We start from the raw sequence: 15,167 nt of genomic DNA, 5'->3' as shown, positions 1-15,167 counted from the left end.
GATGTTTAGTTCCTGGGCCATGTTTCACTGGCTGTCACAATTCTGTGAAGAAATATCTATTTTCATAGCATGACAACAATTGATGGCAAATTATAGTTCTTGAAGCTTTCATCTCTGCTGTCAGCATGTGAGGAACTTATCTTGTACAAACCTTCAAACGTTGAAGAACATCAATAAGGATGTTCAACATTTCTCATTGAAATATTAATTTATCTTTGACCCACAAATTGTTTTCCATCAGTTCTACAGCCTTTCTCCTTTTGATAATTTTATTATGAATTATATTAAACATATAAAACTAAACTAAAAAATCTTTCCTCACAAGATAGGAAGAAAATATATCCCCCCCTTTATCTTCAAGCATATTCAAAATTAACAATATAATGCTCTCTTAGATTACAACCACAAAAATCTTCATTCCATATCTTATCCCATTTTCAATAAACCCATCTCTAAATCTTCAGTTTATTAATCAATACAATACAATAGCAGAGTTGGAAGGGACCTTGGAGGTCTTCTAGTTCAACTCCCTGCCTAGGCAGGAAACCCTATACCATTTCAGACAGATGGTTATCCAACATCTTCTTAAAGACTTCCAGTGTTGGGGCATTCACAACTTCTGGAGGCACGCTGTTCCACTGATTAATTGTTCTAACTGTCGGGAAATTTCTCCTCAGTTCTAAGCTGCTTCTCTCCTTGATTAGTTTCCACCCATTGCTTCTTGTTCTATCCTCAGGTGCCTTGGAAAATAGTTTGACTCCCTCTTCTTTGTGGCAACCCCTGAGATATTGGAACACTGATATCATGTCTCCCCTAGTCCTTCTTTCTCTTAAACTAGACATATCCAATCAAAAAATGTCCAGTAAAAATTAACAAAAATACTTAACAAGACAAATATATAATCTTCCTTTCTATTTAATCTAAATCTCCCTTATCCCTCTCTTAACAATTAAACATTTAACAACAACAATAACAACAACAGCAACAATAATAATTGGAACCACAAAATAAATAATGTCACATAAAATGAAGCAGCTAAAATGCTCTGGGACTTGGAATTCAAACAGACAAGAATCTACCATATAACACCTCAGACTTAACAACTGTCCATAAGAAAGACAAAAAAAAGTCTGGATCATGGACTTCACAGTACCTAGAAACAACAGAGCAGAAGAGAAAGAACTAGAGAAAATCACAAAAGTAAATAGAAATAGAATGACTGGCAAAAGAAAGCAAAAAAAAATGGATCTGTAGTTATAGGCACCTTGAGTGCAATGCCAAAACAACTGGAGCACCACTTGTACACTGTCGACATTGACAAAATTACCATTGTCAAGTGAACTTTATTTGGAACAGATTAACAGTTTATCAATCTTAAAGAAGTTAAAATTATAAAGTGTAAGTGATTCAAAGAGTTTGTTTAAGCTTGTGTGTGTCCATTAAGACTGCTTTTACAGCTCAGAGATGATGGAACCCATGACTCCTAGCTCATTGCAAGCTGCAGCTGCAGAAATGATGATTACCCCTGTCTACTCACAGAAGTCAGCTGTATGAATTACAAGTCCAGAAAGTATTTCGGCGGCCTGTATCTCACATTCATCTGCTTTGCAACCATCATTGCCTTGTCACATGTAATTGTGAGCTAGCACCCAAAAACCCAGTTTATGATCATGTGACCACAGGACTGCATGATCATGTGAGTAGTTCTATGCTACTTTGAGGACTGGTTCTATGTCCATTTTGTCAATGCCACCATAGCATTGAAAAGTCGCTGAATGAATGAACAGAAGCCAATGAGTATTTGTACTCAAAAATTCAGTCATGTCATTTTGTTTAAAGCACACTGATGAGCATGCAACCTTTTCTTATAGCAACTTGCCACCAACTGAATTAAACAGGCAGCACTAAAAAACACATCAGAGCTTCTAACATCTGTTGGTACCTTATAGATTGGAGGTGTTACTTTTGATTCAACTCAACTTACAACCCCCATTAGGACTGGAATTTTCATTGTAAATCATTGCAAACATAAGTCAAATCAGATTGTTAGGTGGATCCAGATTTCCCAATGGGTTTTTGTTAATGTTTTTGCCAGAAATTGGCAAAAAAGGTCCCAAATCATGATCATCTGACTTCAGAATGCTGCAGCCAGTTGTAAATGTGAGCGGATTGCTAAGCACCCAAACTGCAATCACAACACAGCAAGAATAGTGTGATAGCTATAAGTATGTGTATATGTGGTTTAAATCATGTTTTCCAAGGCCGCTGTAACTTTGATCTGTTGTTAAGTGAATGGTCATATATTACAGCACCTACCTGTAAATTGTATGGAATGAAGCAAGTGCATTCAAATGGCTCATGGTAAAAAACTCATAAACCAGTCCAAACTTTTTACTGTCACATCTCACATACTCAGTTTGTCTTTCTCATGAAAAAAAACACCAAAAGCCCATAAGCCTTTGATAATTTGATCCAGACATTTTGCCAACCTGCAATCTTTCTTCAGTTCCAGACTTTTAAAGCTGATGCAAATCTCTTGTGCCCTAGCCCTTGAACCTTCATTTACTGTTTCAAAACTAGCTCTCTCTATTTGCAATTATGTTTGATCCCAAATGCAAGGGGGAATATGGAAAACAGCTTCATCTTAGTATGCATTTTCCTATTCCATTCAGAATACATCAAACGGGAACTTAGCAAGGATATCAGTGGATTCAAGCAATGCAGCAATTCTGATATGAAACATGATTTGAGATATACATTAAATGTACCTGAAATGCACCATGGCTGAATAAATAAGCTATAATATACTAACACAAAAAGGAGGCAGAATTTCACAGAAAGAGATTTTAAAACATTACTAATAGGGAGAGAGAGAAAAGAATTCTACTGCACATTCCACTGGGTCAGAATTTTGGTCACAAATACGTAAAAGTTAATCACAAACAAAATCCATTGTTTGTGACATATATCAGAGGCCAAAATGTGGCCAAGAGGTTGACAAATTAAAAGAGATCCTTGGATTACATGGGTCCATTTTTTCATAACTATAAAGTTTGGAGGGGAGTGCTATGTTAATGCTAATAAGAGTCTTCCAGAACCTCAGACCTCACATTCTCCTTCTGATCTTTATTTTCACATTTTTCGCTGAACATTATAGGACCAAATATCAACAATTTTGTCACAATTTGGTTTATGAACTATGCTTCATTCTGGGGCTCCCGAATACCAGAGACCTCATTTGGCTGCACACAGAGAAATGTCTTCCATAGAAAAGAACCCTGTGCTCATATGACTACCAAGATATTGTAAAGGATCATGTAGTAATACCATGCATAATATATATATCTAATTCGAATTCTTAAATGGTCCAGTTTCTACTGACCTTTTTCCTAATGATTTACATAATTAAAAAGATATGGCGGGGGGGGGGGGGAAAAATCCCAGAGGTCATCTTCTGTTAACTGTTTAATGAGGAAGAGCTAACCTGATCTTCACATCTCTAATTAATAAAACTGGTTTTTTAAAAATCCCAAGTTCCTAAGATTGCAGGATAGTTTCAAGAACTTTAATAGGAGATAGTAAATATAGTATATCTAACATGAACAAGTTAGTGATTTTTAATAGCAGGCATACACAACTTAAGAGCCAACAATGTACAGCTTTACCTGCCAGGTAATGCAGACACTCATTTATCATTCCCAATTGACATTTATTTAACCTTGGTGGGTTTTCAATATTTCTTGGCTGCCAATGTTTAAAATTGTTTAGCAGGCTGCAAGTCTTATAGCCCTCTATAGGTTTGTATTACCTGTTCTGCACCATGCTCATTGCTATCCAATCCAAGGGGTAAACATTTTTTCCGATCAGATCTTTAAACATTATGAAAGTTTCCATCAAAAAGTCCTAGTGAGAAAAATTTGGATATTTATGTTCTATATTTAAATATCATGCATTCCTCAAATACAGAAAAGAAATTTTGTTCCCATCTTCAATGCAACTTGTATATATTGCTGACCCAATTATATAAAATGCCTAGTAATGACTGCAGCAATCGAGCAACAGAATAAAAAATAAATATAATCAGTGCTACCATTTTTTACCACTCTACCTCACTCCATTTTTGCATTAAATTTCACTGACATAACAAAGCAACCAATATACTGAAATTGAAAAGTATTATTCGTTTAAAAAACAAATAATCCAACATTCACTTAAAATATTAATTCATCCACATAATTTCCCACTTTTCTTTTTAAGACTGAAACTTCAGAGGCAATCCTGTTATATATTCATTACTATACATACCAAAAAGAGGAAAAAAAAACCCAGCCCATTTTGAGATGAATGTGTTTGAGACTGATTCCCACGGCAACTTACCACTAATTCTGAGCTTGTCTGAAAAGTTTCAATGTATGAAGAATAATGCTGATCATTCATTTGGTCCAGGATTGCTGTCATACAGGCCACAAAATCACTCTATGGGGAAAAAAAAAACAGATTAACCATGATGAAACATGTGTGTGTGTGTTTGTGTGTGTGTGTGTGTGTGTGTGTGTGTGTATCCTCCCATATTTGGGCATACCAGGGGTTGTGACACTAAATACATACGTATTTCCCTGACTCAGCTGATAAACGAGGAGAACCTTGTGGCTTAGTGGTTAACATAACTGCCTAAAATGTAATACATCACAGGTTCTAATCCCAATAAGGGTATGGCTAGCTGATGAGAGCTAAATAGCTTGAAATAGATCTATACTAGTCTCCCTTTATTTATTTATCAGCACAAATACAACACAAATGTAACAAAGGGGTTTCTGTCTGGATGGTCTCTTGTGACGAGCCAATAGACAGAGATAGGAAGTAGTAGGCTTCCTCCCATATTTGGGCATACCAGGGGTTGTGACACTAAATACATACATACACACACACACACACACACACACACACACACACACACGTATACGCACACATCCAAACTAGATATATTATGAGATAAAATAACACATTTATATTATGTCCTTGATACCAACATCAACATCAATAAATGTTTTTCTTTTTTTATTATTCACTTCATGTTGTGTATGATTTTGTAAAATCTTATCTTTTTAATATTGTAAACCAACCAGAGTTATCCTGTGGTAAAATGGCTGGTCAATAAATTTAAATAATAAAATAAAGTAAAATAAAATAAAATAAATACACAAGCCAAATACCTGATGGAAGAAAAATATATTTCTGCATATATGGTGTGAACTGCAATTTTCAAAACATTGCATTTCTCAAAATACCGTAAGTAGTCTTGGACATAATAATGGGCAATATTTTGCTACACAGATACAGTCTCATAATTTGTACAGAGGAATGTAATATTATTATTTTTTAAAAAATTAAAAAGACACAAAATTTTCTAGAATTGTTCAAAAAATCTTGTGTTGTTAAAGAATGTTCAAATAACCATAAAAATGTTAAGTCTACATTTCATTAAAAGGAGAGGAATTCTATTTGTGGAATCCTAATGTTGATTTCACTGGGCAAACAAAGCTGTGTAAAAAGGGTTGGAGAAAGAGAAGAGATAAAAACCATCTTAAAATTAGTCAGGCTGTATCGATGATAAAAATGTCACCCTTTCAAAAAGTGGATTCAGAATTAGAACAAAGATTCATACATTTCTCACAAGTACATTTTTTACAGCTACCTTAATAATTCTACCCCAAAACATGACTAGCATTTGTAATATAGCCAGCTATCAATTACATGCATTTAAGTGTCATCTGTCAGTTGAAGTTCTTTCAACTGTAGCTCTAAGAAAAATTAACTCACAAGCTGACAAATATATTCTTACTTTTCTAATTTATGGAATTATACCTGTCCTTAAAGCATTGAGATCTAATGAATGGTAGTATATTAAATTTTCCTAGGCAGAAACTGGCTGGCATTTAATACTAAGCCAAGTTCCTTTCTGACATAATTTTTTTTTAAAAAAAAAGCTTTTCCAAAATTCTAAAAAAGTCAAAACCACATATGCATGTCTACTGTGCACAAGAAAATTGAAATTAGAGATATCTATCCATTAGACTAGCTTCATATTTAGAATGATTACTCATTCTAATTGAAAATTTGTATGTTAAACTAACTTGAGAAATCTGACCCCTCCTTCCTTAAATGTACATTTTTGATTGTTTTTAATTATTTAATAACAAATACAAGGTCACTCATGAGTGAAAATTGTACTTTAATATATACAACCATTTTGTCTACTACAGTATTTAAAGCTAGAAATGAAGCTTCTTTAACTTCAGGTTGTAGCCACTAGAGGTCTTTTTTACTTTCATATGGTAGCTTCTATTCAGTTGGTGCTGCTTTTTTTATTTATTCCTACGTGAGCAGACCAGTATAGTTCTGGCATATAAACTGTGCAAATTACTACATAAATGATAACTTATTTCAGCTTTTGGAGTTACCTTTTCACTACTCAAAGCTTTGGTTATCTGTGGAGGTCTAAAAGGAGAGATTTGCAGCAGGTAATCTCATATCTTTCAGGTAAGGATTTTTGTAGCTTTTGTTACTAATGCTCTTCTCTTTAAGAAAAGCTTATGTTTTACTTTTAAGGGGCAAACATTATATTTTACTTTTAAGGGGCAGTCATTTCTGGATCGTATGGAGATGTTAGAATGTCAACTGCTCGCCAAACCAGAGTTAAAAATTGTAATTGTTTGAGGATCAGCTTTGCTATTCAAACGTACTGATTTTATTGCCTCTTTAAACAAAAAAGGAACTCTCATAAGTATAAACAGCAGAATCCGATATATTTAAGATTGCTCTTTTTATTTGATTTTTGAGCTGTTTGATCGTGTTTGAAAGCTTTTCAAAATGTTCCTGCTTATCCTTCCCAAAATGATTTCCACTAATCCCTTATGGCTTAAGCAGCATCTTTGGAAAGATACTGTTCAGCAAGATCAAAACTATTTTTATAATGTAAATCTCTGCGAGAAAAGCCAATTCTAAAAAATCTGGCTATCTGTGTACTGCAGCATTGTAAATGCACTGTTGTTCTTACATGTGTGTGCAGATTTACTAACTGCAAATGGGAACAGTGTGAACTAACAGATGACATGCTTTGTTTTATTAAAACAATTCAGCTGGCAGTAGAGTTAAAATTATGGTTCTGCTATCCGGTTTTGAGTCACTGATGACTGGATGTTCAAAATAAAAATTAGTGCTACATTTTCTTGCTGAAATATTTTATCATACCAGTGTCATTCAGTAACTTCACTTTATAAGCAACTGACCCTTAATATTGCCATTAGCTGCCTTGTACTTAGTTCTGTAATCTACATCTCATTTTCATCCAATCAAGCTACATGACTGATTTCAAAGTATCTTTGTTTTGGAGTTCCCCAGGAATGTTGTCAAAGCATCAAATGTATAGAACTGTAGTCAACCAGCACACTAAGAAATGGATGAAAGTGTGTAAGAGTAGTAGATTCAAGGTGTGTGTGTGAGCATCCAGCTAATCCTTAAAGCAACTCCCTATTTTTGAAATTATTTTTTAAGTTTTGATTTGATGTCTAAAATCTAGGATGAAGACACTTTTCCTAAATAGCCACTCACAGACTGTAATATGCACCCTGGTACATGTGTAACATAAGAACGAGAACTTTGATGCCAGTTCCAAAATATCTAGCAGTTAAGGAAATAAAGTAGTTTAAGCAGAATTTTGACATAACAGTTCAACTAGGCTTACTTGTTAAAGATTGTATCACAGTACAGATAGGCATGATTGAAACTAGGTCCAACATGTGTAAAAATAAGTACAACCATATGAAACATTAGACTGGTGTGGAAAATGTTTAATAGAATGCTAAGGAAAGAAGATATGAATCTGTTCTGATGATATGAATCTATTATCAATAGACGCAGTCAATACTATACATAAATATAATGATGGAATACACAATAACGTCTTGCCATTGGAAGCGATAATAAACACAAAGATAAACAATTACCACTACCTAAGTTGGCTATTTGGAAATATGGGATACTGCCAGATTTTTTGGGAAGGGAGCGAAGGTCAGGTGGGATGACAAAGTAGATATTACTGAATTTATATCTGTCAGCAGCACACAAAAGTCAAAACATCATGTCAAAAACAAATGAGATACTCTTTCAGTGACTATTCAAAACCCTTTGACAGCAAAGAAAGTATGATGGGATGATTGATTAGTCTTTTTAAAAAATATTCATATTGTGCCAAGTAGCCTTACATTCCTATATTATAAAGCATTAGCTAAAAAAATAATATCCTTTAGAATTTTAAAATATAAGATATAGGAAGTAAGGAGTTATCCATATAAAAGAATAGCATGGCTTGATTATATACAGAGTTCAGTAAAATTGAAATTCCTTGGAATTTAATATGCGGTTCTAATATGTGGGAGAAGAATACCAGTTTACAAAAAGAGATGGCAAACTTCAGCACCTAGCAACCAAAATCTCATCATACTTTATAACACCAGATGGTGACAGGTTGCCGTAGTAACTTCAAATAACAGCCACCGCCACATAAATAAAGAAAAAACCCTAATAGAAAGAGAGAAAGAGAACAGGATGTGAATAGTGAAGCCATTTATTATCATTCATCTGATACTACTTTATCCTTTGATACTCTTAGACAATTGGACACTCAAAATACAATGGATGTCTTCTGCTTCCTCCCACTACACACACAATGTTCACTACCTTATTAGCAGAAAGGGAGCAAAAGGTGTTCTACTTTCCCAGTAGGGGACTAGATTTACAATGGTAGCTCTCAAAATGGAAATCCAACTTCAGACAACTGTGAATATAGAATAGAGCCAATCTCAGATATTCAATAGCTATCTTTCTTCAGCTTCATACCTGCATCCAAGTAATAGGCTGAATTAATCCTTGTTGGGATTTACAAGATACACTGAATCGTAAGTAATCAAACTTCATCCAGCATGGTAAACAAAGAAAAATAACTGCTAATTGCTTACTTAAAGTTAATGTAACTAAATTTAGGTTGTGTAAAATCAGCTTTCTTCAGTTGACCTGTTTAAGGGTATTGTGCAAGATCAGACCTTCTATATGTGCAGAGAATGTCTCTGCACATTTAGAAATCGCTTATGAAAATTGTCAAGCAACTTTCTATAACAATTGTGAGGGTAGAAGGGAGAAAAGAATGTGTTATATTAGTGAATGAAGTTCAAATGTTAATGAACTTATCCAGAATATTGATAATTTACAGTAGTAACATAAATATTTAAAAACATAGAAATTAAATTGTCCATAGAAAGAGGTGTAATAATACTATGTACTAGCAACAAATAATGATTAAAAAAAATAAGAAAAGAGGATTAAAAGCAAAAGGAAGAAATAATGCAATGGTAATAATACAATTGTTTTAAATTGTTATTTTAAATTTGTTTTTCAATGGCTGTTTTATTGCATGCTGCCCAGAATCATGTTTGTGAGATGTGTGACTATGCAAATTTGACCAATGATATAAAATAAAAATAATATAATTACGGTGCTGGATTACAAACCAAGAGACTATGAGTTCAAATCCTCCTTTAGGTATGGCACACACACAGACACTCTCAGCTCAAGCCACTTCACAGGATTGTTTCAGTGGAGAAATATGGGGAGTGAGTAGTACATGAAGTGACTTGAATAGTACTGTTGTATTAGCTAATAAAGAAATAAAACTAAAAATAGACCCAGATCATGGCACTCATTTTTAAAGTGTTTTTTGGAATAACTTGGTTTTCAGTGACTTCCAGAAATAAATTAACAATGATAGAAGTTCAATCTCCAACATACGCTATTTCAAACAACCAAAGAAAGGGCATAATCTCAGCCCCCTCCACCACATAGAACTAAGGAACAAAGCATCTCCTAGATGATCCAGTCAGAAAGATGAATTCCAGTTGAGTAAGTGTTCCCAAACATATCTAGACACCTAGCTGTCTAGAGCTTTACAGGTCAACATTAGGCCTTTGACTTGGACCTGGAAGCCATTTGAAAGCTAATGTGAGTCATGCACATCTGCTAATATGGTCTAAGTGGTCTTCAAAGAGAGCTTCATTGCTGTTTTTCAACCCATGCTGGATTACTGTCATCACAATTGATATGTCAGCTGTTGTGTCAAAAGCCTTCCTATTTACAATTTCTACCAGTTAATTCAACAATAGTCATGAGTCCAGGAAGACCACCATGCACCAGACTTACTTTCTTGGGAATAGTGTCTCCCTGTTAGAAACAACAGTGAAGCCTATATAGGGGCCTTGATTCATAAAAAGCAACTTAGTCATGTTTCTCTACAGAATCCTACTATCCTTAGGCACTTGGACAAGACATTAGCAGCATTCTCCAAAGCAGCACTACTGGTGATATAAAGCTGAGTATCACTGTAACCTTTATGATATCATATCTTGAACTGATGGATGATCCAGGAGCATCTTATCAGCACTGAAAAAGTACAGGTCAGAATCTTGAATCTTGGGATAGCCATGTGGAAACTATTACCAAGGGTCTCCTTTTCCCCCTTTTGGAACCATTCATTAAAGAAAGAGGAATACCACTAAACATGTCTCTAATCTCCAGCACTTACAATTGATCAAGACATTTATCCTGATTAAGGAAAAGGTAAAGGTCTTCTCTGTCCAGTTATGTCCGACTCTGGGACACAGTGCTCACCTCCTTCAGTTTCTGAGCTGAGGGAGCCAAAGTTGTCCATTTTTGTGATCATGTGGCCAGCATGACTATATACAGATATGCACCAAACACTTCCCAAAGTTCTTTGGGAACTTTGTGATCTTCTCCAATTATTTGTCTTCTATTCTAGTATCCCCTTGTATTGTTATTATTATTATTATCTGTTCACAACTGCCAATTCTTCAGCTGGTGTAGGCCTTCATATACTTTGAGTTCTTCCCAAGAACCTAAGACATCATAATGTAATGTGATGTAATATATGCATTATGTGATGTAACGTTATTGTTGTGGTTGTGGTTCTTTGCACATACAACCAGATATTTAAACTCAATTTGGCATTTTTATCCACAATCTGCATTTTGCAATAGATTGATGGTGATTTTTATCAAAGCCAGTGCTTTCAGTTGGTGCTCCAGATGTTTTGGAGTTACACCCAAGGTGCCTATTACCATTGGGGGTATCTTAGCTTTATTTTGCTACAATTGTTCTATTTCTATTTACAGGTCTTTTATTTTTCTTTAATTTTTCCAAATACTGCCACATCCACTATCCAGACTTTTTTTACTTTCTTATCAAGAGTGTTGATAAGAACACTAGCAGGTGGCAGGTCTTATCTGTTTGAATTCTAAAGTCCCAGAACATTCTTTGTATTCTACTACTTTGTCTATTTTGTAGTCCTACTGATTCTTGCTTGCAGGCAAATAGTATTTCTTGCAGATTTTCCAATGCACCATTGTTGCTACTTTGTCATGCCATTCTTTGTACAGTATGTCATGTCATTGTTTGCAGCAGCTAACTAGGTAGTCCACTGTTTCTTCAGCTTCTTTGTATTTGTTGTCTGTTGCTGTCTTCTCAATAATGGATTTGTACACATTTTTTCTTAAGACTTTTCTTGCGCAGCCAGTATTAGTCCTTCTGTCTTTTTCTTCAATGTTCTTTTTCATAACCGTTGCCAGGTCATATTGTTATCTTCTTCACCTGCTATTTTTATGCATTGGCCATGTAATAATTTGTCTTGCCATGTCTGTTTTCTATTCTTTATTTGGTCTTTTGTGTACACCAGTTTGGTCTCTCCATTACTCAGTAAGCTTTCCTGGTACAGAAGCTTCGGTGCATCTTCTTCACTGTCCAGATATTATTTCAATGCCCATTTTTATTTCTTCAATGGTGTAGTATGTTTGCAACATTCCACATCTACCTACTTTCCTTTGGCAAGTAGAACCTGTCAACATTGCAAACATGGATGAAGGGCATACTTCTATGTCATTATTTTAATCCTGCCTTTTATCTATTTTGCATATATCCAGTTACCATATCAAACTCCATGCAGAAACTCCACTTGGTAAATCCTAATGCCTTTAACTGCATAGCACTGTGGAACGTGTTCATGTAAAAGCCTCTACACTTTCTGTTTCACTGCATGGAGGCCTCCTTACTTCTCAGAACAACATTATAACCAATATCAGTATTCTGATTAAACCCTTTCTCTATTGCTCCCTTGGTAGTACTTTAGATAATCACAGTTGAGTCTCCTAAAATTACCAGATCCCAGTTCACTGCAGTGACCTCTTATTGCAGCTGCCCACAATTAGGCATGCCAGGTAAGTTGTGTGGACTTTTTCTATACAAACTTTAACTGGTGCAAAACAGCCCATAAACAGACCCATCGCAGAGTTCCCTAGGTAGGAAAGATGCCAGCATCAGCCACTCACAGCTTACCTCTTACCAACCATCATATTTTGAAGGACCTTTAAAGTTTCAAGAGCTATAAGGTTAAGAGAGCTTGAGCAAACAAACTTCAATTTAGCATGCAATTCTGAAATTACACTTAATAAAACTTTTTTGGTTTGCTATTTATGCTGTATAATATGTTTTTATCCTTTAAAAAGTCCTATACAAATTAGCTCTGAGTATTTCTCACCCAACACTATTAAAATCTGAGCCAAGGTTATTAAGTAACTAAGGGAACCAGTATTTGGGAGTTAAGAAAACAAAACAGGAAGTTAATGGATTAATTCCCAATTTATTATAGATTTATGCAACATTGATCATCACAATTATGCATACCCATTAATCCCTTAAGCATCCATCCTTGTTATTATTAAACCAAAATAAATTGACACCTTTAACAGAATTCTATACATGTCTACTCAGAATTATCCTTTGGAAATAGTCACATGCATTTTTTTTCCCAAAATAACTAGAAGCCTATTGTACAATTCATTGAAGGGTATCATTTAATATGTTTTTCAGTGAATATGGAGAATCCTATTCCTCAATAATGTATCTGTAAGAATATGTTGTCAATTAGACATCAATATTGCTTTAAACAAAAACTTCTTGTTCTTCATGGTATTTGTCTCATTTAGTTGCAGCAAACAATTGTTTTTGCACTATGCTCACCTAGTTCTTATAATAAAGTTAATCAATCAATCAATCAATCAATCCATGATATGATGAGGGTTCTTGTTTTTCAATCAAGTTCTCCCAGAGCCTGACACTGACAGGACTGAGTCAAGGTTTCCTCTGATCTGCTATATGTTTGATTTACAAACAGAAGAAGAAAACTATTTTTATTCTATATTGTGACATTTATTCCATAATCATATTATCTGTCCTTCTCTCCCCCTCTCTCCCCTCCCTCTCATCTTATAGTTTGCTGGGGTGAATTCTACAAGGGGAGTAAGGAGTAGCCAAGGATGTCAGATATATGTATCTGATGAATTTTAGTTTTTGAAACAGGTAGAAGAAAAAGACAGTAATTTTAGAATTATTATTTTATTCTTAGGATATATCGGTAGTCCTCAACTTATGACAATTGATGTTGCTAAATTAGACACTTGTTAAGTGAGTTTTGCTCCATTTTACAACTTTTCTTGTCTCAGTTATTAAGTGAATTACTGCAGTTGTTAAGTGAGTAACATGGTTATTATGTGAATCTAATTTCTCCATTGACTTCATTTGAACGGTCACTAAATGAACTGTTGTAAGTTGAGAACTGCCTGTGTTAACAGACTCTTAAAAGCCTGTCCACAATTTTCACTGCCCCGCTTTAAAATCAAGATTGCCAAACTGTGACTTTTTCTGAATCGTTCTCATGATTTCTACTTTCTTAGTAATCATGTCAGGTTCTGAATGCCAAAGCTAAATTGCTGTATGCTAACAGTTTCCCTATTGGTTCATTTTTTGATGTACTATTTAGGGACATCTTATTCTGAGTACAATTTAAGAGTATAACATCTATCTGCTAGATTTAATCAATAGAAAATACGAGATATAATTTAAAAGAAACATGACCAAGGGGTAGTAGTGGTTGTATTTTAAAAAGAAGTTAGAGATTACCAACGCAGGCATTTCTTTCTTGCATAATCTATTTTCAAAATAACTAAAACAGAGAGAGTTATTCTTATTCTAATCTTTATTTGTCTTAAGGGCAACCCATTGTTAGGTGTCAGTTCTAGCTCATCACAATGAATTTCATTCCATCAGTCATTTGGTGGTCTTTGAATTTGTTATCATAAATTACTTCTCTCCTCAGCTTGAATGTCTTCTGAGTGGAAAGGCAGGATATAAATAGAATTAATTAATTAATCCTACTGCTTGCCCTACATGGATTTGTTTTAAAAAAAACTAGTCACAGAATTATTTGTTACAGAAGAGTTTTCACTTGTAGCAAGAAAGCAGTTATAGCCTTTGTTTAAAAAAATAATATAATATTTATACCCTGTGTTTCAGGATAAGGGCTTACATGCAATATAAAAAAAAACTGTAAATAGAAATGTAATTTCAGATTCTGGGTGGCATACATCAATATTTAAAAAGAAAACAAAGTAAAAGGATACAATACAAAAATAAAAAATGAAGTACAATCAATGCATATTGAAGACTGAATATAGCAAATAGTCGATAGCAGAACAGAATTATCTATCGTCTTGGTCCAATGCATGCACCAGATCTTTGTCATTCTATAAAAGGTTAACAGGATCCGTTCATAATAAGCAAAGCAGCAGAGAAGGCACATCTACTAGGTCCTGTTAGATAGCATTGCTTTCTGAAGCCTTCCCATGATGCAACTTCATGGAACAGCAAAACTTGATTTTAAAACACATATATTTCTAAGATCCCAGTCAGTGTTAAGAATCAATCAAGGATAAAAAGAATTCATGAGAATGGGGCTGTTCCCTGTCCCTGTCCCTCTCCCATTAGGGATTCTTGCCAGATGGAAGTTGTACCAGGGGTGAAATGTTATCTCAGACTGGTTCACCCAAACCAGTAGTAAAAGACGCTACCGGTTCAGATGAACTGATATTTCCAATGATCAGCTGGGTGACGATTAGCTGTGATGCACGATTTATACTAGCTAGAACAGTGTTTCTCAACCTTGGCAACTTGAAGATGTCCGGACTTCAACTCCCAGCATTCGCTGGCTG

The 15,167-nt window shown here is 34.7% G+C and overlaps 1 protein-coding gene across 1 annotated transcript in view; it reads right to left on the bottom strand.

The window, feature by feature from the left end:
* DOCK2 (dedicator of cytokinesis 2) overlaps positions 1 to 15,167 on the bottom strand; it is a 299,490-nt gene that overhangs the window by 92,691 nt on the left and 191,632 nt on the right. Inside the window, exons 28-29 of the mRNA XM_032212175.1 lie at positions 4,378 to 4,476; positions 3,809 to 3,903 (exon numbers count right to left, since the gene is read on the bottom strand). Coding sequence (XP_032068066.1) covers positions 3,809 to 3,903; positions 4,378 to 4,476 — 194 coding nt within the window. The remainder of the gene's footprint in view (positions 1 to 3,808; positions 3,904 to 4,377; positions 4,477 to 15,167) is intronic.

This window comes from Thamnophis elegans, chromosome 2 (assembly GCF_009769535.1).
Source record: "Thamnophis elegans isolate rThaEle1 chromosome 2, rThaEle1.pri, whole genome shotgun sequence".
Lineage (NCBI taxonomy): Eukaryota > Metazoa > Chordata > Lepidosauria > Squamata > Colubridae > Thamnophis > Thamnophis elegans.
This window is presented reverse-complemented; position numbering and strand designations above follow the sequence as displayed.